General features: G+C 43.0%; 1 protein-coding gene across 3 annotated transcripts in view; it reads left to right on the forward strand.

The window, feature by feature from the left end:
• The first annotated feature begins 313 nt into the window (after positions 1-313).
• Positions 314-25,888, forward strand: part of PURA (purine rich element binding protein A) — a 30,267-nt gene continuing 4,692 nt past the window's right edge. Inside the window, exons 1-3 of one of the 3 annotated variants that reach the window (XR_012160282.2) lie at positions 314-693; positions 6,899-8,240; positions 13,744-13,824. Coding sequence is in view for 1 of the 3 variants with exons in the window: in XM_073356051.2 (XP_073212152.1) it covers positions 7,028-7,954 (927 nt within the window). In the remaining 2 variants the exon portion in view is untranslated. Of the gene's footprint in view, positions 694-6,898; positions 8,848-13,743; positions 13,825-25,888 lie in introns of those variants that run through there. The other 2 variants (XR_012160283.2, XM_073356051.2) reach the window with 2 other exon arrangements.

Genomic DNA, 25,888 nt, shown 5'->3' on the forward strand with positions numbered 1-25,888 from the left:
AGCCTGAGTGCCCGAGGCGCTAGGCCGCCCTCCCCTGTGCAGGCCGAGGGGCAAGGGGCGCTGCGCACCTAGGGGCCTGTCGCCTTCTGGTGGCGAGCTGGGGAGGTGCCGTTGCCGTTAACAACCCGCGACCCGTGCTCGCCCAGAAGCCAGGGCTAGCGGGGCGCGCTCTCCTCCGGCCGCCGGGGCGCGGGCCGTACCTGCTGCCTGGGCCGGGCGAGCCCGGGCCGAGCTCTCCGCGCTGCGGGAAGGAGGCGGCGGCGCACTTCCCCCACGGCTCTTCGCCCCGCTGCGAGCGGGCGGGCAGGCTGGGCCCATCCGCCCCTGCCCGGGGCACCCGGCCCGCCACCCTCCCTGCCTCCGCGCAGCCCGGCGCGGCGAGCCGCAGAGGGGGGCTAGCCAGGGGGGAGGCGCACTGACGGCAGCGGTGTCAAGTACGGAGCGCCGGGTTACGTGCCGACGCCGGGCTGCCACGACTCGCCGTCTGCGGGGAGAGCCGAGCCGAGCGCCGGGGCTGTGCGTGCGCTGCGAGCGGCGGGCTCTGGCCGGGCCTGCTCTGCTGCTCCGCCGCAGCCAGCCGCCTTCCTGCCCCCGGCAGCTCCCGCGCGGGGCAGGTGCGCTCACCTGCCGCCGGGGCCAGCGCGCCGCAGCCCCGCGTCCCCTTCACCCGCTCCATGTGAACTTCGAGCCCCGGTAAGCCTGCGCCCGCCGCCCGGAGATGTCCGCCGCTTCCCGGGGCCGCTGTAGTAGTAATCTCTGGGTCGGGTCTGACTTTGGCTGCCACTGATTTGTTCGGCTCCCTCCCTCAGCCAAGCAAATACAACCCGGGGGGGAATCGCAGATGGCACTTAGTGTATCAGACCTATTGAAAATAATGATTATTAATAATAGACTAGAACATCAACAAGGCCAGCGGGCAAATAGTCTGAAAATAAAATGAGCCCATCACCCTGACATGTTGAATGTCTGCGGGTATAAAAGTGTAAAGCTCACACAGCTGTGGATTTCCCCGGTCCCCCCCCCCGCCCCCATCTAAATCTTGCGGTGTAACTAAAGGACAGTAATTTGTTTTTCTTTAATCAGTTGCATGGCAGTCGGATGGTTCAGGATCTTATGAAGGCAAAGCCTTTTAGGAGCATCGGGCCCTGCATTTTCCTCCTCCTTCCCCCGAAAATTATAGTATTGCTTTATTGGGATGGGTGGGGGTGTCTTTTTTTGTTTGTTGTGAGGTCGTCATGTTTTAGGTGGGATTCTCCTCAGTCTCAGGAGTTTGGCTTTTAGAAATCAACTGGTTCCCCACTTCCAGGGCTTCACTGTCAGAATTTTAAATATCGAACTCAGTTCTCTCCCCCAGGCCGCCAGAGGGACGGAAGTGCCTGTTTTTTTGGGGGATTCTGATGGTCTCAAATATCCAAGGGTGCAGAGCCTTGTGTGGGTTCACTGAGCCTATATTTTATTTTCTAGCAACCTATGGTGACTGTAGTTACTTCTCCTTATGGCTTCTTATCTTTCTCTTTATTCTTACAAACTGGGTCATTTTCAGCTCGCTCTAGAGTGCATAGCAATTGATGTATTGATTTCGGGTATGAAAAAGAGTTGCTGATGATTCTAAAGTTCACCAGGGATCAGCAAATCCTTTTAAACAACTGTAAGATCTGAAGAAGAGTGTGGAGAATATAGCTGGGTGTATATCTGTCTTGTGAAAGATTCTGGTTCTACTCCATTCAGTGTACACCAAAGTTATGCTAAGAAGCAGGATTTGACTCTATTGTCTCTCAGTTTTGATGGGTTTTTTTTTAAGAATAAAACAAATTACTTAAGTACTATTTTTTGAGATTCAGTTGTTCTGTATTAACATTTATTAAAGATTTCGCTCCTGACCCATTAAGTCTACACCAAAGTAGAGCAGATATCATGAGTTGAATCCATTTGTCTCAGTTTTTAAAATCTAATTTACTATATCTGTTCTCAGTCTGGGATTCTTGTGTTCTGTGTTTTTTATCAAACTGTATTAATTAGTATTAAAGCAATTACATAAGAAAAATATTGTTAAATTGTAGCTTGCTCATTCTTTCACAGTTTACTTTTTGCGATTTTTAAATGTTACAAACAATATACTGTTAAATGATAAAATAGCTACAAGATTAATTATTAGTAAAAGCATGTTTCATGTTGAAGTAGTACAAATTAAATGCTAGAGTGTTTCTGAATTTGAATAAGGTGGATGTGACATTATTTCGTCACTGTATTCCCTCACAGAGGGACTGGTAGAAACTAGAGACAATGGAAACATTCTGGCTTTAAGCTTTCTTGAATATTCTGTAGATGTTTCAAAGTAGCAGTTGTTGGTTTGATGCACTTATATTAAATTGTCTTTTTGACTTCAGAACTTCCATCATTTTCATATTCAGAGAGAATTGGAGTGTAAAGTTTTGCGATCTGTACTTTCAGTGAAACTTGTTCAGTTTCTCAGGGAAAAAAAACAGCCTTTAAAAGAAGTTCAGCTGATCCATTCATGCAATTTCTTAACAGCAGTTGTCTTGCAAGTTAATTTTAATCAGGCTAATTAAACGAAATATATTGATTAAAAACAAAATATTACATATTTTCCCACACATGTTAATACATTTTAACGAAAACGCTTGTATTGAGCTTTTTTAAAATTTGGTGTTGGTGTTTTACTTGGACACATTTTCAATTATTTTTCGTTTTCCCTTCATTTTCTCTTCTCTATTAATTATTGCTTACATCTAAGAATTTGTTTGGAACATACACAGATTAGTTTTTGTACTCCCTACATTTGATTTGCTGTTTAGTTGTCTCCCACAGCTGTCGTGTAAATAGGATATTTTGTACTTAAAATTTATAAATTTCGATTCGAATCTTTAACAATGGCTGCTATATCTTTCTGAAGTTTAAATAAAAAACATTTTTCGTTGCAAAAACTCGATCGACAGTCATGGAAACGGTCATTCTTTAAAAATTGTCACGATCGGAAGCCTAAGGGCAAAACAGCAAACTTTAAAAATGTCACTTTGGAATTAAAATGAATCCGTTCCGTTTCTGTAGTCTGGATTCCGGTGAACTAACTTCCAACTAGTTTAGAGGGTTTAGATCGCTTTGTGATATTCCTGGTGAGATTAGTTTTAAAAGCACAAAAGATGGAAATAAAAATGGTTTCAAAAGTTCAAAATTATGTTTCTTAAAATCTGGTTGTTTAGATTGGCAGATGGATGTATTCAGTTTGTAATTCGAAGGCGCATTTAAATGTCTTGTATAAAACCTATGAGGATAAATCTGGTTTCTAGAAGCTGGTTAGATGCTATAATTTAAGATAATTGTTCGATACAATCTTGCTTTTCCAACAGATCTAAAAACTAAAATTTTTGTTTCAAATTAGTCAAACCCTTTAAATTGACGTGGTGCTGTGCGTATCCCTTTTTCCAGGCTGTCCCCCACAGCTAACAAGCCGTAAGTACTGGTGTAGAACTGCTTTTCGAGTGTTTCTCCTCTAATTCGGTGTGTTTATAGGAGAGTACAAGGGGAAAGACATAATTGAAACCTTGCTTTTAAAATTTGTCTCTGTAGCAGTGGATTGACCATACCGGGGGGGGGGGGAGAGAGAGAGAATATAACAATGGTACATTTCCTTCACAGACAGATAAAACGGGAATAGTAAAGAGAAGCTCAAATTCCGGTGTAGGTAGTGGGGTGGGCTGCAGATGCTGCACACACAGTGAGAGGGCACTGGCTGGCTATTAAGGATTCCCTTGCTAGGTTAGATCACTTACCACAGAGGAAAATATCTTTTTTATTAATTGTGCATTTCCCCTTTATCTCTTTTACCGAGCATAAATATTTGGGTTCGGATTTAGCCCTTAAAAAGCAATCTTGTTCAGGTCCTTGGTTAGAATGATGGGACGTGGCAAGCGATCCCGATCCTTGGTTTTCTCTTCTAATGCTTTCCCTTAGCAAGTGAAGTCGCTGTAGAAGTGGAGGACACCGAGGGGCGTGTGAATGCCCCACTAGAAGGAGTGTGCAGGGCGTTCCTTGGGAAGCCGATCGACTCTAGACATCCACTGGAGCTTCACCTCCTTCCGCAGACCTCTCGCCGCCTTGGGAAGAAGCTGGGGAGAGGTTTTAGAAAGCAGGGTTTGGTCTGGGTCAGGACGGCTTGTGAACACCAAGTCCTGGGGAGCTGGACTTTGGGGTTGGATCTGTCAGAGAGCTCACTGGGGTCACATCGAATAATGCCCCCCCCCCCCCGCCAGCGCCACTCGGGTTTGACTTTTTCTCCTGCCTCCTTAGTCCCAGTCGCCACCTCCTGTCAGTGTCGGAACTAATGCCACTCTGTACGTTTCCTGCTGCCCCTGGACTCGGAATTTTCCTTCGGGTAGCCGAGCTAACACAGCTGGTCAGGCGAGAGCCTGTTCCTTCTGGGGGTGGGTGCTCTGGGAGCTACAGCAAGGGAAAGGGAGCCCCGATCGGCTTGGGAGCAGTAGCCAGACTGCCTGCCCCGCCGAGGGGCTTTGGCGGGAGGAGGATGGGCCATGGCGATGAGGCAGTGGACCCAAGGGGAAGAGGGTGGGAGTGGGGGGAGGATGAGCCATTGGAGTAGGGGCAGCTGGTGCTGGCGAGGGGCGATCAAGGGCAGAGCAGCGGAGTAAGGAGCTTTCCCTGCGGAGCCCCCTCGGCGTGGGGCAGCCGCTCTAGCCCGCTCGAGGGCAGTGCCCGGCTCTGGGGGTGGTGCGGGGAGGGGGCTCTGGAGAAGGCGCAGTGAGCCCGGCTCTCGCCTCTACCGCGCCAGTTCCACGCAGCTGCCTTGGGTTCTTTAATACAGCGAAATGTTCCCACCCCCTCCCCGCGCCCTGCTGGGGACCCCGCTCGCCCTCACTGCAGCCAGTTTGGTCCGTCGGGTCCCAGCGGGGAGGTCCCCCGATGCCCCGCCAGCCTTGCCGGGCAGACCGGTGCGTGCGAGGGGCGGAGGGGCGCGTCGGACGGGAGTGACATCTGTGGCCGGACAGGTAAAGTCCCTACGTCCGGGCACCCCTTCCCTTGCCCGGCTGAGGGCGGCGGGAGGGCAGGGCTGCTGGGCACACCCAGCGCTTGGCAATGCAACTGGAGCTTGGCTAAAATCGGCTAAGGCCATGACTGAGGCTCTGGGTGTCCCCAGGGGCAGCGTCTCTTAGCTCCGCGAGCTCTGTTCCGAGGCCAGGGGAATCTTCCCTTCACCCCACTCGGGTCCCCTCATACCCTAGGCCAAGGACACTTTCATCCACTTTCCCGTCCTCCCAACCCCGCCGTCCAGGAAGCCCCTTCCCAGGTCGCCCTGCACACAACACTGTGCCTGCTGCGTCCTCGCCAGGCCCGCGGGCCGCTTTGCAGGGGGGCAGCGGGGTGACCTGCTAGCTCTTTTCTTTTTCAAGGGGACAGCAGCCAGACTGCCTGCTGACTTTTTCAAGTCCGTCCGTCCGTCCCCCAGCTGAGCCTCCTGGGGGGTGTTTCCAGCCTGCTGATTCCTCAGCTCGGAGTCAGCCCTAGCCAGCCTGACCAAGAGCTGCTTTTCCCTGGAAATGCCGGGCATATTTACGCGATGAATTTTCTTCCCTCCTTTGGGACCCTCCCTTCTGATTTCTCATCTATGGCTGTCTGGGGCCTGACACTGAGTCACTTCTCTCTCAAACCCCGAATAACTGCCGCTTCCAGAGCGGGGTGTCTATTCAGACCTGCCCCGGGAGCTCGGTCCCGAATCTGAAAGGAGATGAAGCTCCCAGGCGGGTTCCTTTCCCTGGATCCCTGCAGCTGTGGGGAGAAGGGGCTGGAGGAACAGTCATTTTTATAATTCAATTCAATATGTATTTAACCCTCTCCAGACAAAGGTTAGAAATGAGTTAATAGAAACCACAGCTGCAGCTCCGTTCTGATCTGTGCTACTGTGCGGTTGTGTATGTGGGTGTCTGCTTTTGCAGGGGGTTAGCGTGTGGTATTTAGTGTTTGGGGGGGGGGGGTTCTGCAATGAATGGAAAAACTGGATCATCTCAAAAGGTCACAGCAGATCTAACGTGCAGCGAGAATTTAGCAATGTCTTTCCACTCTGGGCGAATGCGTTTGGTTCAATCACCGGAGTAGTATACCTTCAGAAAACACAGGGACGGTTATTTTGGTACATGATGTTATCCAGGGGACCCGCAGGGCCAGCTATTGTGCATTTTCTCGCCATGATCGTTATGCCAGGACTTGAGTACCGTGTTGAGATACTGTGCTCTCCCCGTTATGCTAGGAATAGCCCAGCTTCTCCTGTTACCTGAGCAAACTTATCTGAAGGTAACTGTCCTCCTGGTCGTTCATTGCATTTAATAGGGCTCTGCCAACGAGTGGCATTGCCGTCATTTTTAAAGGCCGCTTTTAAAGCTCGAGGACGAGGCGGCTTGCAATGATTTATGTGGAGTTATTTTTAAAGGCAGCTTTTAAAAACTAGCGGACGAGGCGGCTTGTGGGGATTGATCTGCAGTCCCTGCCCCTTCTTTCACTTGCGCCAAAGCTCGGGGGGCGAGCTGGCCACGATCCTGCTGTATTGTGGGGTGGGATGGGGGGAGACTTTTAACTGTGTTCCCTTCTTCGGAGAAGGGGCCCGAGCTGCTGGAGCTGCGTGCCCCGGGGGAGCAGGCTGGGGCTGGTGTGCACGCGCCGGGAGGGGGGCCGGCTGGGGATGCAGCGGAGCCCTGCGCGCGCGGGGGGCGGGGCCGGGGGCAGCGCGCCGTGGAGGAGGGGAGGGGTGGGGGCCGGTCTGTCTGTCTGTCTGTCCGTCCGGCGCGGCGCTGCCTCCTGTACAGTAGGGCGCCCCGTACTGTACGCCTCTCTCTGCCGTGTTACCCGCTCTCTCCTCTCTCTCCCGCAGATCTCGCGAGAGCGGCCGGCTGGTGGCTGTGGGGGTTGCAGCAGCGGCGGCGGCGGCGGCGGGCGGAGCAGGGAAGCGGCAGGCGGAGGCGGCAGCGGACGGGCGGCCGGGCGCAGGGCGGGCAGCATCATGGCGGACAGAGACAGTGGCAGCGAGCAGGGCGGCGGCGGCGGGGGCGCGCCGGGCGCCGGGGGGTCGGGCTCCGGCGGCGGCGGCGGCGGGGGGCCGGGGGGCGGCCTGCAGCACGAGACCCAGGAGCTGGCCTCCAAGCGAGTGGACATCCAGAACAAGCGCTTCTACCTGGACGTGAAGCAGAACGCCAAGGGCCGCTTCCTCAAGATCGCCGAGGTGGGCGCGGGCGGCAACAAGAGCCGCCTCACGCTCTCCATGTCGGTGGCCGTGGAGTTCCGCGACTACCTGGGCGACTTCATCGAGCACTACGCGCAGCTGGGCCCCAGCCAGCCGCCCGAGCTGGCGCAGGCCGCCGACGAGCCGCGCCGGGCGCTGAAGAGCGAGTTTCTGGTGCGGGAGAACCGCAAGTACTACATGGATCTGAAGGAGAACCAGCGCGGCCGCTTCCTCCGCATCCGCCAGACCGTCAACCGGGGGCCCGGCCTGGGCTCCACGCAGGGCCAGACCATCGCGCTGCCGGCGCAGGGGCTCATCGAGTTCCGCGACGCCCTGGCCAAGCTCATCGACGACTACGGCGTGGAGGAGGAGCCGGCCGAGCTGCCCGAGGGCACCTCCTTGACTGTGGACAACAAGCGCTTCTTCTTCGACGTGGGCTCCAACAAGTACGGCGTGTTCATGCGGGTGAGCGAGGTGAAGCCCACCTACCGCAACTCCATCACCGTCCCCTACAAGGTGTGGGCCAAGTTCGGCCACACCTTCTGCAAGTACTCGGAGGAGATGAAGAAGATCCAGGAGAAGCAGCGGGACAAGCGGGCCGCCGCCGCCGCCTCTGGGCCCGAGCCGCAGGCGGAGACTGAGAGCAGCGCCGCCGCCGCCGGGCCCCCCGGAGCCCTGCTGCAGGCCGACGAGCCGGAGGAGGATTGATCCCGACTTGGCTCCTGGCTGCCTCCCTGCCTGCTGCACAGAGACACACACACAGACACACACACAGACAGAGACTTATACTGTAATAAAGAGAACCCCAGACACAGAACCAGAGAGAGATAAATACAAAAAAAAAAAGTAAAACCAACAAAAAACAATGTACCTGTTAATAACTCCAAGGGAGCACCACCCACTCAACCAACCTCCACAAACTGACAGCTCAGCAACTTCTCCGACTGGCCACCCATCGCTGGATGTTCCTCCACTTTATCCACCATATAAAACAGTAAGCAGCTGCTAAAAACAAACAAAAAAAAACAAAAAAAAGTAATAACATTATATATGAACTGTGTTTCCTACTTGATTAAAAAAAAATATAAAGAACTGAGTGTTTATTTCCCTAATTAACCAAGAACTTTTGTACACGTTTAAGCTATTATTATTAAAAGTGTTTGCAAAAATGGTCAAGATTATAATAATGCTGAATTATATAAAAAAAGTCCTTTTCATGTTGAGCTAACATTTGACTTTAGCACAAAAAAAGAGATATTTTAGAACACGTAAAATAATATTTTTAGTTTTTTCTTCTCATTTTGTTACCAAATTTCAAACCTTACATGGAGGTTATTATAGTATATTTGACACCCTATATACCTGTGATTAGAGATGTGTATATATATGAGGGCTAGGCATGCTGTGTGTCTGAGCTTTGTCTAAATGTTATGCAGAAGTTTGTAGAGTTAAAAGGTACGTAGGTTTAATTCATGCAAGGTAAACAATAAGTGCTCTCTTTTATACAATATGCATTGCATCTGGACCTTAAACATATAAAATGGTCAGTGAAACTTCTGTGAACATGAAGAAAAATTATTAAAAAAGGCATTTAAATGAAATTTGCTAACTTGTGATTTTTACGTTTGAACCAAAGTTATTCAAATAGTAAAAAAAAACAACAACAAAATAAAACAAAAAAAACCCAGAAAAAAAGTAAAGAATCTCCTCCCACAATTTTCTGCACCTGTTTGGTTTACAACTAAGTAGGCGTATTGTCATTATTGTGTATATGAGATGTACTTGTATTGTTCATAATATATTTTTTTTATTATGTGTACTTAAAGTACTTACCTAATGTGCAGCAATTTCCAGTAAACCTGTTTTTGGACAACAGGTAGTGAGTCTTTTGTGTGGTCACTGGCACTAGCACTATCTCCTAAACTTGTAAAAGGTCTGCACCTATACTTTGATTTGTGCCAGTGCTATTAACTTATGTAGGCCTGTTATAGAAATCAGTGCAACACAATTATAGAGTAATCCTACTGAGCCATGGATTTTGAGTTTCATTTAAAAGTGAAAGCCAAGATGGTGTATGTAAAGGATTTCCATGTAGCTGTGGTGCTAGTTATACTGGCTACATACATTATAAATGTAGTTGTGACCCCCAAGTGTACAAGCCTTCTATCAAAAGTATGTACTTGTGAGATATAGTAAAAGTGTAGGATATGAAAATGCAGAATTTAACAGAACACTAATTTGTCAAATTGTGTTCTCCAAATTGAAATATTTATAGTAATAGACTTTTTACAGGTTTTTCTTTTAAAAAGTTTGTGTGCTTTTAATTGACTAACTTCTTGCTGCTGTATAGTAAAATATTAATATATTTTTATCATTAAACTGCTGCATGACTATCATCATTATGAGTGAAGAGAAAATGTTATAAAAGATGCCTTAAACAGTAAATTTTCTGGTTTCAATTCTGTAGAAAACATTTAAGAAAAACAAGAATGTTGTTCAACTAAAAAGTTATTGGGATGCAATCATTTTTCTTAACATTCTTGACAAATTTAGCCGTGTAGACCTAACTGCTGTATATAGAAGACATCACCTGTTGGAACAGGAAGTTATCTCTGCTTCTCATTGATTGTAAAGGATCTAGCCTAGAAGAGGGGGGGAAAGTTTGTTTAAAGGATTTTTATTTTCTGATGGGGGTTTTTTTTCCATTAAAAATATAGTTCTCTGGTTTTGGAGATGTACTGCAAGTGTCAAAACAAAGCTATTTCCATTGCACGCATTTCCCTTTAAAAAAGTTTGCTATTAGTATTCACAGAAAGTTAAATATGAGATGACAGTTCAGAAGTTAAGGATTTGTTTCTGTAATAATCACTGGAAATGATTAAATTGCTTCATTAAGGTGCACTTTTCCTGTTTCCAGATAGTAAAAATAAGCTTTCATAGTGCATAATGTGATATTTGAAATGGTTCTCAATTGCACGTAAATGTCTAATAACCTGCTTTTTTAATTGGAGGGTTTGATGAGCAGTTTCATTTATTGTAATTCAACAGTGATGTGGAAAGGACTGCATTCTCCATGCTGCTAGATGTAGTTAGGGAAGTTAATTGTTTTGGTATTGCTACTTGACTATGTCTTGGTTCTACTGTTTACTACGGTTTTAAAAGTTATACTGCAGATTGACACACATTGCTCATAGTTACAAGTGTTCTACGTTATCAGCAATAAGTAGTGTGAGTCAGTGAAAATACTGCAAAGTGTCCTTCCTTACTTTTGAGTTAATATAAGCTTTGTTAAATACACAGGCTTTTCCCCAGGGTCAACATTGACTAAAGGGAAATCTTTACCTGTAAAATTCAGATCCTACATGGTATCTGATTGGGTGAAGAAGTGCATGGGTTGTTGCAGTTCCATTCATACCATTACAGCTTAACACAGTTTAGCAAAGTGTTGTGAACAGTGTCTGAGAACTTGTGGTCAGTGTTTTATTTTTGTGTTTTGTTTTAAATTAAATCCACATCCAGATATTCTAGGAATTTATAAATGATATTGATGAAAGACTAAATGACTGTAAAGGATTTTATTTAATTTTATTGGCATCTCATTTTTTTTCCTGAGGTGCTTGGTACTTTACCAAGGTTTTTTATCTCAGTATTTAAAACAAAATACAGTTGGAAAACCCTGTTTAATGTTAGACGAATAAAGGTAATGGTATATTTGACCATATGTGTTGTTCTAAAAAAGACAGTATGCTCAAATGTGCCAAGAAATTTAATTCCTGAAAAATATGCCTTATATTTTCCTTGATATGCTTTTAAATGTCTTGTAGAAAAGGTCCAAGAGCATGATAAAACTACTTTATATGACTAACTGCAAGAAAACTTGAAATTCATTGCAATACTGACATACGTTTATTTTTAAGTTAAAGGGACACTGTCAAGTAATTTATAATTAAATATGACCTCTCTTTAAAGCGGTTATAATCTAATGGAGAATGTCCTCCAGATTCTAAGTTCATTTTTTTTTGTTTAAAAAAAATTGCTCTGTCTCTGAGAAATTAAATAAAAAAAATTAGCCACTGTTGATTCATGCCTCTTATTTATTGTTCTGCTTGTGCTGCAAGAGGCAGCCATCCAGCCACAGGGGGAGCAAAAGCTAACTAACAAACCAGAACTGTGCGGAAATCATTGAAGCTGCCTATGACAACAAGGAAGTTTACAAGTAAAGCCAAGTTGGCTTTTGCACCCTATGAAGTGGAGGAGGGAAATTCAGTTGTCACCGAATAGAAAAATCCGGTATAGGGGTGAGGAGTGGGTGTTCTTTTCAAACTTCTCAGAGGGCATCATACACAATGGAGAGTTTTAAAAATTAAAACCTTTTATTTAAAAAAAAAATACTTGACAGTGTCACTTTTTTGAGTATCCCTTGCAGGGGTTGAAATTTACTTAGTGTAGCGTTCTTTGAGAAGTAGTGCAAAACTAGCAATTTACTAAGAACTTTTCAGACATTCTAAAGAGAGAGGCTGTCCACTTCGAATGGCTAGTGAGATGTAACAGTCATATCGGGCAAGGCAGAAAGCTGCTGGTAATTTTAACCCCTGCCTAGAGCAGACCGATAACTTCATTTGGGAGCAATTACTTTGTTGCCTTTAAAAATAGCACTGTAATCACTCTTTTTATGATTAGCTGTAGTATAACCTTTATCCCTTTCAAACTATGCAAACTATTAAATGTAAATTAGGATTCAATTAAAGATAGTTGATTATATTACAATCAGATGGCATTCGTGCACTAACTGGAGTATATACAAATAAAGTGATTAGTATGACTTTTGTATGCTAACAGCAAAATATAATATACCTACCTATTCTAAAAATATGAACGTTAATATTGTATAACGACTGCAGGGGTGGGGAGGGAATGTTACCTCTTACCTTCGTAAAAGGGGATTTAAGATTTTTATAACTGTTTTCCATAAAACTTTATTTTTGTCAAATTTTTAGGTATTTAATTTGTAAAATAGATTTTGCTTTGTACTAGCATACAGAAAATAGGGTATTGATTTAAACTTTTTGAAGCCACGTGATCAAGTAAATTTGTAATAAAAAGTCAATGGATCTATATCAGTTGTACTCACTGTTTTCATTTCTTGTACGTTCTAATGCAGTGGTGCTATACGTCTCCCAAGAAAAAAGTAAACTGAATTTGGGGAGGAATGGAGTGGGAGGAGGGGGGAAAAGGATAAATATTGACAACATAAATTGAAGTGATTTTTCATATCCAAGTAACTTTTATTGTCAGTGAAGATTTGGTAGATATGCATTTTTATCTAATGCCTAATGCATACAACTTTTTAATAATTCAAATCTGAAGTTCTTGACTATGCGTCCACCTTTACTTAATCTAGTATCTGTAAATTCTCAAACTGACCCTTGGATTACTTTTTTCTGGCCTTTAAGAAGAAAAAACCCCTTAGTTTCCTCAAAGCCTTACAAGGTTACCATGTTACATTTTTGCTCCTTTACATGTTTCTTCCCCCTTCCTCAAAGGTCAGTCTCCTCCATTTTAATTTCTCTAAGATAAACATTTTAAAGCTTTTTAAGCAAAAAATAAGCTGACCATTTTGGATTAAGGACTTCAGTGGATTCAGCAACTTTCATAAGCGCTAACTTCTTTTTTTTTTTAAGTCCAGACTTTCCATTTCAGGGCATATACCAAATCTGATTGACTTGTTCCTATTATTTCCAAAGCTGTCGGGGATGGAGGTGGATATCCTGACATTGATGTACAAGAATGCTAAAACAGGTTTAAACTTTATGGGAACTTACACAAAACATGAAAACTCAGAGTATAACTAGCAGTGCTGAATTTTCTGTTTTTTACCAACTCAGTTTGTAGAAAATGAGCATCTGTGTGTGATCAGCTAGTTAGAAATCGGATTGCTCATTCAGAAATCTACTCCTAATTCATGGTAGTTTTCTGAAAGGAATTTGCTGAAGTTCATTCTGGAGAGCTTCCTGCTAGTGAACACTGTCAAGATTTTTTTTTAAATTAAAAATTGTTTTAAAAATCCATTATTATGCTAAACATTAGCTTTTTAAAATTTTCAGATTTACTTTACCTTCACTTTTCACCTCCCATGTTAGCTGTCTACTTTTTTGCTGTTAACTCAGTTTGGATAGTTGAAAAGTCAAGGTCAGTTTTGATATCTAGACAGTTTGGAAAAAGGTTAAAGTAGTAGCAGGTTCTACCTCTGCTTCTGAGTCCCCTGCCAGTTTTTGTGCTTTAACAGCCACATTTTATTATTTTTAAAAAAAATATTCTCTTTGTACTTCATAAAGCTTTTTACTCCTCTTTACCCTCCCCCACAAAAATGGGGGAAACTGAGGCTAGTGAAGTTTTGGTAGTGTAACAGTGAAACTGATTGCATGCAGAGTGCTGTCAAAATGATGTGTTGACAAAAAGGACAAACTAATCTGAGATTTTTTTCTCTAATCTTTCAGCTGTGGGAATCTTGCATGTTGCTTGTAAAATGAAAGATAACTTGAGAGAGAAACGAGATTAATGGCGTCACTTTACACTGGGTAGGTTCATTTTGGTTTCAGTCAGTTTAACACTCTGGTTCTCTACCATTGTGCAAAAAGCTTTGTGTGTGGGTTGCAAACATGGCAGGGAGGTGGCATATATATTTTTTTTAAAAGTTCATGGAATTTTAATTTAATGAACTTCTCTAAACCTAGTAACATTAGAAATGTTGTTAGCCAAAACCTAAACTTTGGACCTAAAATGTTTGGCATTCTTTTAAAACTGAGCTCTTGTGTGTTTGGAATTACTGAGAGTAATGGTCTGAATGAAAATGAAAAATGCTTCTCTAAATTTTGGCAGCAAGGAATTTGTGTGTTGGAGTGGTGAGGCCAGGAATCGGTTCTGCATGTCTTCTCAAACAAGAGCTACTCCATCTCCTCACTCACACATTCATGCCAGATAGTTGTCTTTAGTTTGCTTTGTGTTGGTTTTTTTTTAGTCTCCCTCTGCTTTTGTCTTTCGAAGTATAGTAGTTACTGTGAAAACTGTCATTTGTCTGAACAGGGTAGAGTGGCATCCATGAGGGCCAAGTAAAGTCATCTTATATAGTGGTTTGAAATGTATTCCATGATTTGTGAAATACAAAGCATGTGAGGGTTATTAGGGTCACACGTTGAGTTTATCAGTATAATGCATCTTAATAGCCCTAGATGGCATATAGGAGCGGAGTACCAAACTCTCAACTGGCTAATTGGGTAGTTCAATACACTTAAAATTGTGATTAGAGAAGTATATGGGAACTGAAGGGTAGAGCGGGGATTTATTTTCTAGTGTTGGTTTCCATACATCTAGGACATTGTGTGAAACTAAAAGAAATAAACCAAAACTGGATCCACTGTCTCAGGAAAATGAGTTGCTCTAACCAGCAAACTCGGCACAAAGAAAGTGATTTGAACTGGAAGAGGTTATGAAAAGAGAGCAAGGTATACTAACACAAATACAAAGCCTTTCTATTAGCCCCGGGTGGACTCTGGCGTCCTTCAGGGAGAGCCCATAATTGTGGTCCGGGAACTGAGAAGGACCAGGCCCACTTTCAATAGAACCTCAAGATGGGAAGAAAATGGTCCAGCAGAGCTAGATGGCTTTGAAGATGTATACTCTAAAACTGCGAGAGGGTTGTTCAAGCACCTCAGGCCTAGATTAAGAGGTAGATTTATCATCAATTAACTCTCAAACTTTTTGCCTTATAACCAGGGTAGCTCATAGGGGGCTGGATGTTTGCAGTTCTCTTACCAAGCAGGCAGCTGCATTCTGCAACAGTTCTTGGAAATATTTTCTAGAAGTGTTACCTTAGGATGGAGCAGAGGAAGTCCTTTGAGCAAAGGGAGAATGATTAATAGTTGCTGTGGCATAGTACCTGATGTGCTCTTTTGAAGTATCTTTGTCAGACAATGGGTCCCCAGACAAATACATTAGTTTATCAGTCAAAGACAAATACTGTGCTTTCTAGTGCATACTACCTCCACTTCATTTGTTCTGTGAGACTGGCATGTCTAGCACCCCAAGTTCCATGGTAGTGTAAAACCTGCACAGCAGACTGGCAGGTGAGCAGTAGTGACACAGTAAGTCCCAGATGGTGAGTGGGGAAATAGAGTCCCACTCACTGAAGTCCAGTGCTGTACAGTTCACTGGGAACAAGGTATAAACTCTGCAACCTGCAATTTCAGTAAAACCTAAAAGTGAAGTGTTGAGAGACTAGAGCACATCAGGTCTATATCTTTAAAAATCAGTTAATATTTAATGTGCAGTATAAGTACTTGATGATGTGTAAGAGCACAAAAGGGAGATTGCTGGATTCTCCTCTGTGAAGCTTTTCTGTATATCTGATGCCAGTATGGTTGTACCTGTGTAACTGAGAGGAAAATTTGGTCCTAAGAAGTTTAATGCAGAGGACAGCCTGCACTGGTAACTAGAGTTCTACTTATATTGGGGTGATTTCGTTCTCCGTGTAGATGATGTCTCTTATCAGATGCCTTGGGATTTCATGATGACCACCAGGGGACTGTTGTAGGTAGTTTCTGTATCCATGTCAATTCCTGGCCACCCTCTGCATTTTGTTTTTGAGCTTGGATTAGAGGCCTTCGGGCATGGATGTTGTACTCTGGTCTGCTCACCCACCGCTCCACCGCTGTCATCAGGCTGAAGGGCGCCCCTCTTTGGCCCAACCTCAGAGGCTAATGGCGCCTGTTTGGGGATAATACTGCTCAGCCTGCTCTTTAGCAGGTTGACTGCTCTGGTGGCCAGTTGGCTCATCATCACTTCTGTCATTGGCTATAAGTAACCGAGGCTCCTACACAGCCTCTTCCTTAGCTTTTTCCTCATAGGACACTGTAGTGAGTGGGGAATTGGAGCTGATGATGGAAGCCATGTACTAAGCCTGACTGATTAAGGTGCAGAGTTTCTGAAATCCTATTCTGAAGCTGTGTAGGAGGGGAAAAAAGACTAATTTGCCTCTACTGTTGATCACAGAGATGCTGAGGAAGCTTTAGGCTAGAACTTGCAACTTGATATATATGCCTCTTGGCTAGTGAGAACCAATGGGATGATGTGAAGGATGTTATAAGAGCTGATTGGCAGAGTCCGTTAGGTGACACTTCTTTTAAAGTGCCCACTGCTCTTAAGAAAATGATTAGACCCTTGCTCAAAATAAAAATCTTGATGCTGACATACTCTTCATTTTATCACTCTGTTTTGTGGAGAAGGCTGTAGAAAGACAGCTGCAACAACACCTGGATTCCCAGGTCATCTTGACCCACACCGGTCTGGGTTAGTCCTGAAAGTGATACTGAGACTATGCCTGGGGGTTTTCTTGGTTGCTGGCCGCCTGGTGGCAGATAATCAGATGTCTTAGCTGATTTATATAGAGCTATTAGTTAACTTGGCCAGGAAGAGGTTTTGACCCTAGCAGGAGTATATGGAGTCTGTCTTGAGTGGCTCAGTTCCCTTTTTTCTGAGAGATCCCATATCACAGTCCTGGGTACTTGGTCACCTGTGCTAAGCATTCCACAGAGTTGTGTTCTGTGCTTTTGTTCAGTGTGTGTGTGGAGCTTTAAGCATGGTTTGTGAGGAAATATGGGCTATGGTGTCGTTAGTATGGGAGGGGGTGTGTGAAACCTAGTTCTGTGTTCTCATCCCACGTAATCTGGCACAATGTAGTAATTTACTCAGTGCTTAGCTGAGACTGGAGCTTGAATAAAGACTAACTGGCAGTGGGTCAGCCCATATAAGACTAAGATCATTCTTGTTGGCTGGAGTAGACAGTTTGAAGAATTGACAGGGGACTATTTCAGTTCTCATTTAGGAGGGCGTCTCTGGCTTTTGTGATCCAGGTTTGCAACTTTAGGAGTTTATTGGGTTCCCAGCTGCTTTTGGGTGATTAGGTGCCAGCAACAATCAAGAATTCTAATTTTTCAGTAGCACACAGGTAGACAGTTGTGGCTCTCTGAGATGTGTTGTCCACGTGAACCCCACTCTAGGTGTGCTGGATGTCTACCAAAGTTTGGGACCCTTTCTACCATTGTCTGCCCTTTTCCTTCTATGATACCATAGCAGAGGTGCTCAAATCCGGCAGTCCCCTGCTACAATCATGAGGGACTAAACGCTGGGCAGCGTGTCTTCAGAGAACAGCTCATGTGTTTGGAACCTGCTTTCTGCAGAGCTAACATTTCAATTTCTGGGCAAGTTGCCAAGATTTTTGATAATGGATTGTATTAAGAAGGGTGAATGAGGGCCTGTGATATGCAGGAGGTCCGATTAGGAGATCTGGTGGTCCCTTCTGGCCTTAGACTCTCTGACTCTATAGGAGATGGCATTATAACTTCCAATAAGCTGATGAGTCCATAATTGTAGGAGAATCCATAATTTGCCATTCGTTTATCAGGATATTTTGTTTTTAATGGAGAGGTGCAATTCTATATAAAAATAGTGTGTGTGAGAGAGAGAATTCAGGTTTTCGTAGGAGGGATATTTTTATGAAATAATTTGTCTACAGGCTGAGATGATGGAGTTGTTGTCACTGGGGCATATCTGTTCAAGGCAAGACCAGACAGAGGACAACTGATGTGGATTCTGGAGAGGTCTCTCAGTACTGCATGGCAGTGTTGCAGGGTGATGGATTAGATGGCCTAAGAGCTATTTTCTACAATTAACATTTGTGAATTAAATTCTTTAAACTGATATGTAATGATGGTTTTTCTTTTGGTCAGCATATGTAGTTCAGTTTGCAGATAGGCCTTTTGATCACACTGCGTTAAGAGCTTGATTCAGCAAAAAAATATGTTGGGTTTCCATGCTGCATTAGGCAATGAAAGTCCTGGGAAATTGGTTTCCGCAAGCTTTTGCAGCGCTATACAGTAACTTGTATGCTGAATCAAACTCTTGGTGGGCCAAAGTAAAGCAAATAGACCTTGGCTTCTAACTGAAAGATAAAACTTTAGTATCCAGTAACAGAGTCATAATTCCTAGTTCGATTATGGCGGTAGCACAGATTAATTTGATGGCAACTACCTAGATTACTGCACCAGGTACAGAATGACTGCTTGCCTTGTGGATATATGGCACATCTGTACAAGCAGCGCAAGGAACTGGTAGTCCTTGGAGCCCCAGTAAAGCATCTTGAGGCCAGAGTCGCTGCAGTGGAGGAGGAGGAGGAGACAGAGAATTATTTACAAAGACAGCATATATAGATATTGTAGACTGGTTTTATCTCAGGATTGGCTTAATTAGTTCTCCACTTGAGGAAGCCTGTCTTATGATTGGAGGGCAGCAAGGCAAAATGAAGGGAAAAACCCTTAATTGAGGATGTACCTTTTGATAGAGGAAAGTGACTGTTATTCACACACCAAAGTAGGCCCCTTCAGAAGATGGGGATAGTTGAGAATTGTTGATGTACTGCAGTGGCAGAAGATTAGATCATTAGAAATATGGATAGTCAAGTATAGGGTTACTGTGAGAACTGTTTGCTGACTTGCTTCAGGGGTGCAACAGTAAAAATCTCAGAGATACCTAGGTAAACTTCTAATGAGTGCTGGGGAGAAGCCTGTGGCTATGGTACATATTGGGATCCGGGATGTGGAGATGTTTAGGTAACTAGGAAAAAGGCTTCAGTTTAGGATTTATGTGGTACGTTTTTCTGAAATGCTTTAATTGCTACATGTAGGGCCTGCTCGACAGGGAGGTGCCTTAGAGAGTTAATGGGAAGCTGAGAAGAGGACGCAAAGAGTTTGAAGGGTAAATAAATTAGGCACTGAGGAGCTTTGGAGGGTAAGGAGGTCCTATCTAGAATGGATTGGGTTCTGCTTTAACCCAAGTGGAACCAGACTGGTGGCACAGAACGTTGATAAGGTTTTGAGAAGATTATTTAAACTAGGAGCTGAAGGAAAGCTGACAGGTGCAGTGGAGCAGTTGGATTGGACTAGGGCATCTGCTTGGGTTGTCAGCAATAGAAAGGGATCTCTGCATCTAGGAGAGAATATGCAGTGGAAAATGGAGCAAAGGCAGGTTGAGATTGCAACAGTACAGTCTAGAAAAGGAAAAGGGTGTCAGACTAAGGAGTTAACTAAGAAATAGGCACACAGCCAAAAATAAAAACTGTAAGTGTCTTTGTACCAGTGCAAGAGGCTTAAAAATAGATGAACTAGAATGTCTGGCAATGGAAGAGGACTTGATACAATAGGCATTACTGAAACATGGTGGAGTCATAAAAATCAGATACACTGTATTACCTGGCTATAAACAATAGAGGAGGGACAGATTAAGTAATAGAGATGGTCGAGTAGCACTCTATCTAAAACATTTCCATCGAATTTGAGAGAACTAGAGTTGAGGATCATGCATTAGAATCTGCATATTGACAAATCCCAAGTTATAAGGATACAACTGTATTACTGTCTTCCTGACCAGGAGGACAGTTATTGACTGTTCATTGTTGAAGGAGAGCAAAGAGGCAGTTGATTCTTCATAAAACTAATAAGGGGTGACTTCAGCTACCCATGTATGATCTGGTCAGGTCTCAAAATAGAGCACAATTTGGAGAAGTAATTTCTTGACACCTTAAATGATTGCTTCTTATTCAAGAGAGATTCTTGATTTAGGACTAAATAACACAGAAGAATTGATTTAAGAAATAATTATAGTTCAGCCATTAAGTAATCATGACCATGGTATAATTACAGGTTCAATGCCCTCAGGAGAGGGAGAAATAACACCTAAAACCAACCAGGTGATACTAAATTTAGGAAAAGAAGATTTCAGGAAAATGAGAATGCTAGTCAATCAGACCCTAACATCAAAAGGGATGAGAGTAAAATCCTTAGACTCAGCAAGGAGGGTACGTAGGTATCGCAAAAAGTCATAAACATTCAAGAAGGTGTGCATCGCCCTGAAGCTGAAAGAAAGCAGGGAGTCAAGACATAAATCAGTGTGGTTAAATGGCAAGGTATAAGAGTTACTGGAGTCAAACAAGTATTTTTTTGAAAATGGAAGTCTAACCCAAGTGAAGTGGATAGAAACCCATGGCAGGTAACATGTAAAAAGGCAATTAGGGTTAAAAGGGGTTTTGAAGAGCTGAGAGCAAATGAAATTTTAAAGTGTGTTAGAGGCAGGAAGGCTATGAGAGAATTTGGGTTCACTGAGGTATGAGGCTGCAAAAGGAACAACTAAGGAGGTCAAGGACATTGCAGAGAAGCTGAGTGACGACTCTGCATCAATTTCATCACAGAAGAGTTTGAGAGATACCTGAACTTGATCTACCCTTTAAGAGTACCTCATCTTCCTTATCTGAAAAGACCGAGGTGTCCAAAGAGGAGCTGCTGGAACAAACTAATAAATTAAAGCTCTGTTATGACCAAGATCAGAGCTCATCCAAGAGTTCTGAAGGAACTTGGGAATGAAATGGCTGAGTTGCTAACTAAAATAAATGCCTTATTAAGATCAGTATACTTGAGGACTAAACAGTAGTATCATAGAATCATAGAATATCAGGGTTGGAAGGGACCCCAGAAGGTCATCTAGTCCAACCCCCTGCTCAAAGCAGGACCAATTCCCAGTTAAATCATCCAGCCAGGGCTTTGTCAAGCCTGACCTTAAAAACCTCCAAGGAAGGAGATTCTACCACCTCCCTAGGTAACGCATTCCAGTGTTTCACCACCCTCTTAGTGAAAAAGTTTTTCCTAATATCCAATCTAAACCTCCCCCACTGCAACTTGAGACCATTACTCCTCGTTCTGTCATCTGCTACCATTGAGAACAGTCTAGAGCCATCCTCTTTGGAACCCCCTTTCAGGTAGTTGAAAGCAGCTATCAAATCCCCCCTCATTCTTCTCTTCTGCAGGCTAAACAATCCCAGCTCCCTCAGCCTCTCCTCATAACTCATGTGTTCCAGACCCCTAATCATTTTTGTTGCCCTTCGCTGGACTCTCTCCAATTTATCCACATCCTTCTTGAAGTGTGGGGCCCAAAACTGGACACAGTACTCCAGATGAGGCCTCACCAATGTCGAATAGAGGGGAACGATCACGTCAATATACAATATATCAATATAGTAAATATTGTACCTCTTTTTAAAAAAAATGTTACGGGTGAGCCTAGGAATTACAAACCAAAGACTCTTGCTTTAGTACCAGGTAGTCACATTGAAATGGTTCTGCAAAGGAAAATTGAACCTCTAATAATCTACTAGGATTTTTTTGAATGCGTTGACAAAATAGTGGGTAATGGAGGACTAGCTGACCTAATGTATTTGGATATTTTAAAAGCCTTGACAGTTCAAGACGCTACTAAGGAAACTAAGTATAGGGTGAGAGGTAAAGTAATATCGGGGAGCAAGGGGGCAGGTTATCTTCCTCGTTCTGGCCACTGTGTATCACTCGAGCAGCACAAAGTGGTCAGAATCCTGGCCCAAATTGGCCATCTGAGAATTCCCCCAGCCTGGGAGAGTCCTCAACTGGTATAAAGCGGTGTAGCTGGCTCGTATACCGGCTGCCCCCGCCCCCCCGACAGTGGGAGTGCAGTGTGCCTGTGTTTTGCCATTTCTCTACTGATGTATGTATAGGCCCTAGACTGCTCTCACTTTTAACTGCTTAAAAATCAGGAAGCCATATCAGGCTCCCTGACTAGATTATGGTGCAGGAGAGAATCTCAGTCCTGGAGGATGAGAAACTGGCTAAGGAAGAGAAAACAATAGGAAGGTACCGTTAGCTTTTATCGTAGGAAAAAGGTTAACAGTGGATGCCTCAAGGCTTCATATTAGAACCCGTGTTTAATATATTAACTAGGGCTGTCAAGCGATTTAAAAATAATAATCTCAATCGTGCTGTTAAACAATAATAGAATACCATTTATTTAAATATTTTTGGATGTTTCTACATTTTCAAATCTATTGATTTCAATTACAACACAATACAAAGTGTACAGTGGTCACTTTATTTATTTTTGATTAAAAATATTTGCACTGTAAAGAAAACCAAAAGAAATAGTATTTTTCAGTTCACCTAATACAAGGACTATAGTGCAATCTCTTTATCATGAAAGTTGAACTTACAAATGTAGAATTATGTACAAAAAAAATTGCATTAAAACCTAAAATAATGTAAAACTTTAGAGCCTACAAGTCCACTCAGTCCTACTTCTTGTTCAGCCAATCACTCAGACAAACAAGTTTGTTTACGTTTGCAGGAGATAATGCTGCCTGATTCTTGTTTACAATGTCACCTGAAAATGAGAACAGGCATTTACATGGCATTGTTGTAGCCGGCGTCGCAAGATATTTAGGTGCCAGATGCTCTAAAGATTCATATGTCCCTTCATGCTTCAGCCACCATTCCAGAGGACATGCGTCCATGCTGATGATGGGTTCTGCTCAATAACTATCCAAAGCAGAGCGGATTGACGCATGTTCATTTTCATCATCTGAGTCAAATGTCACCAGCAGAAGATTGATTTTTTTTTTTTTGTGGTGGTGGTGGTTCAGGTTCTGTGGTTTCTGCATCAAGTGTTGCTCTTTTAAAACTTTTGAAAGAATGCTCCACACCTTGTCCCTCTCAGATTTTGGATGGCACTTCAGTTCTTAAACTTTGGATAAAGTGCTGTAGCTATTTTTAGAAATCTCACATTGGTACCTTCTTTGCGTTTTGTCAAATCTGCTGTGAAAATATTGTTAAAAAGAACATGTGCTGGGTCATCGTCCAAGACTGCTATAACTGTGGCAGAATGTGAGTAAAACAGAACAGAAGACATACAGTTCTCCCCCAAGGAGTTCAGTCACAAATTTAATTAGCGCATTATATTTTTAATGAGCATCATCAGCATGGAAGCATGTCCTCTGGAATGGTGGCCGAAGCATGAAGGGGCATATAAATGTTTAGCATAACTGGCATGTAAATACCTTGCAATGCTGGCTACAAAAGTGCCATGTGAATGCCTTTTCTGACTTTCAGGTGATATAATTAAGAAGCAGGCAGCAATATCTCCTGTAAATGGAAACAAACTTGTTTGTCTTAGCAATTGGCTGAACAAGAATTAGGACTGAGTGGACTTGTAGGCTCTAAAGTTTTACATTGTTTTATTTTTGAATGCAGTTATGTAACAAAAAAAATCTACATTTGTAAATTACACTTTCACGATAGAGATTGCATTACAGTACTTGTATGAGGTGAACTGAAAAACACTAGTACTATTTCTTTTACCATTTTTACAGTGCAAATATTTGTAATAAAAAATCATATAAAGTGAGTACTGTACACTTTGTATTCTGTTGTAATAGAAATCAATATTTTTGAAAAAATCCAAAAATATTTAATACATTTCAATTGATATTCTACTGTTTAACAGTGTGATTAATCATGATTAATTTTTTTAATCATGATTAATTTTTTTGAGTTAATCGCATGAATTAACTCTGATTAATTGACAGCCCTAATATTAACTGATTATTTAGAAAAGAGGGTGAACAGTGAGGTTATTTAGGTTACCCAATTCTAGAGAAGGCTGAGGAGCTTAAGAAGGGTCTGGCAAAGCTAGGTGAATAGGCAGCATGAAGGCAAGTGGAATTCAATGCTGAGGAATGCATGCATGCGCGCGCACACACATAGCACAGCACAGTGGAAGAAATAGCTAGCAATACCTCGGGTGCATTGTTGGGCTTAAAAAAAATTAAGATGCATGAAGAATGGGATAGAAATTGGGAACACTATGCCACTATCTATGCACCCTTATCACCCTCTGGAGAGTCCTCTGTCAGACAGGGTATTGGACTAGGAAGACTACTAGTCTGATCTCCAATTTACTTTGTTACTCCAGTCTGTGGTGGTTAGGCCACAAGTAGATGACATTTTGTGTAAGGCACTTAGTGAGGCTATGTCCTCTGATGTACAACTCCTAGTTTGGGTTCTTCCCACGTATTAGCCCATGATCCTGATTTTTAATTGCTTGGCTTTTACTCCAGATTCTGAGCACTGTTATGAGGTCAGAGTGAATTAAACACTTAAAGTTTCATTGTTTTTAATACCATAGTTTAAAAGGTCTCCAGGGCTTTCCTGTTTGTTTGTTTGTTTGTTTGTTTTTCTTGATGAGGTGGCAGTTACGCATTGAAAGAATTTTTGGTTTAAAAAAAAAAAAAGCACAGATTTTTCCCCCCAAAGCATTAACTTCAATTTAATACTCCATATTTGTAGTTTAAAGTATATCATCCAGTTTGTAAAGTGATTTGGGTTCTGATCCTGCATATGTGCATTGAGCCCAGTGGGAGTCCCATGATGACCAAAGGGTTCCTTGGGGTTAGGCCTTTAACAGTTAAAGTTTTCATATTTGTTACATTTTAATCTGGGATTAGATAGAGAAATGCATATAGACAAGTCAGAAAAGATTTCTTGTGTTGATGATTGCATACCTGGCTAGTAATAGTGGTAATTCTTATTTTTCTAGGCTGTACATCAAATTATACAACTGCAAGGCTATTTTTATGTTGAGGTATTTTTAAGAGCAGGCGTTTAATTTGTAGTATGATTTTTTTCAAATGTATTAAGTCTATCTGCCTTTAAATAACTAGTTAGAGTATACATTTCAGTTATTGTTGCTGCTCTATAAATGAGGTTCTGTACTTGTGTACACATTGGGTTGAGCTTAATGTGAGTGTCAAAGACTTGAAGAGAGAAAAATGCTGTATATGTTATGTTTTTCTGCTTGTTTTTCATCATGGAAATACCAGGAATGTCAAGTCTTGTCTTTCCCATTTTACTGACTATGGGTCTCTGTAGGAGGACCCAGGTATATGGATTGGGGGCTCTCTCAGCTCTTAAATGAAGGCTGGGATCAGTAGAGAAAAAATATTCTTCTGTTTTTAAACACTTGGGAGGCACTCAGATAATACCATTATTGGGTCCATATAAATACCTAGATAGGTAGCTATAAGGGCAAGGATGTTGCCTCTTCAGGTGGTTTTCAGCTGTTCGATATCTGACATAATAAATAGGTTAAACTTAAAGATAAGTTTTAAGTAGTCTGAGTAAAAAAAAAAAAAACAAAGGCAGTTCCTTAATTGATCAGATTTCATTTCCAGATATCTGATACTGTAAATCTACTCAGTCCCTAACCATCCATAGTCTTCCAGGAAACACAAGGTAGACAAGATCTGAATTGTTAATATAAAAAATAGGTAGGGAAAGAAACTTTCATCTAAAAACCAAACTCTTTCAGGTAGTTGTCAGCCACCATAAAGATAAAGAAAAGGGTATAAATATTTCCTTTCCAGGTCTGCTTTAAGGCCAAGCTGCACTCTGCTGAGCTAGAAAGCCAAAAAAATAGAGAATCTGTTCTGGAGGGAATGTCATTTACTGGGGCAGACATGTATGCAGCAACTCTCTGCCCCTAATGCTGCAGCTGGGGGTAAAAATTGGGCAAATGGAGGCATGTCCAGTGGGTGAATATTCAAGGACCAAAATCAGTGTGGGAGGGAATCTACAGGCTGCAAGTACTAATTCCATCCCAATCTAATAACAACATGGTGTTGGGTACGTAGGTGTGCTGGAGTATATGTTTGGAAGAAGATTCTTTCCTGCAGACCCACTG

This window comes from Lepidochelys kempii, chromosome 8 (genome assembly GCF_965140285.1).
Source record: "Lepidochelys kempii isolate rLepKem1 chromosome 8, rLepKem1.hap1, whole genome shotgun sequence".
NCBI classification, from domain to species: domain Eukaryota; kingdom Metazoa; phylum Chordata; order Testudines; family Cheloniidae; genus Lepidochelys; species Lepidochelys kempii.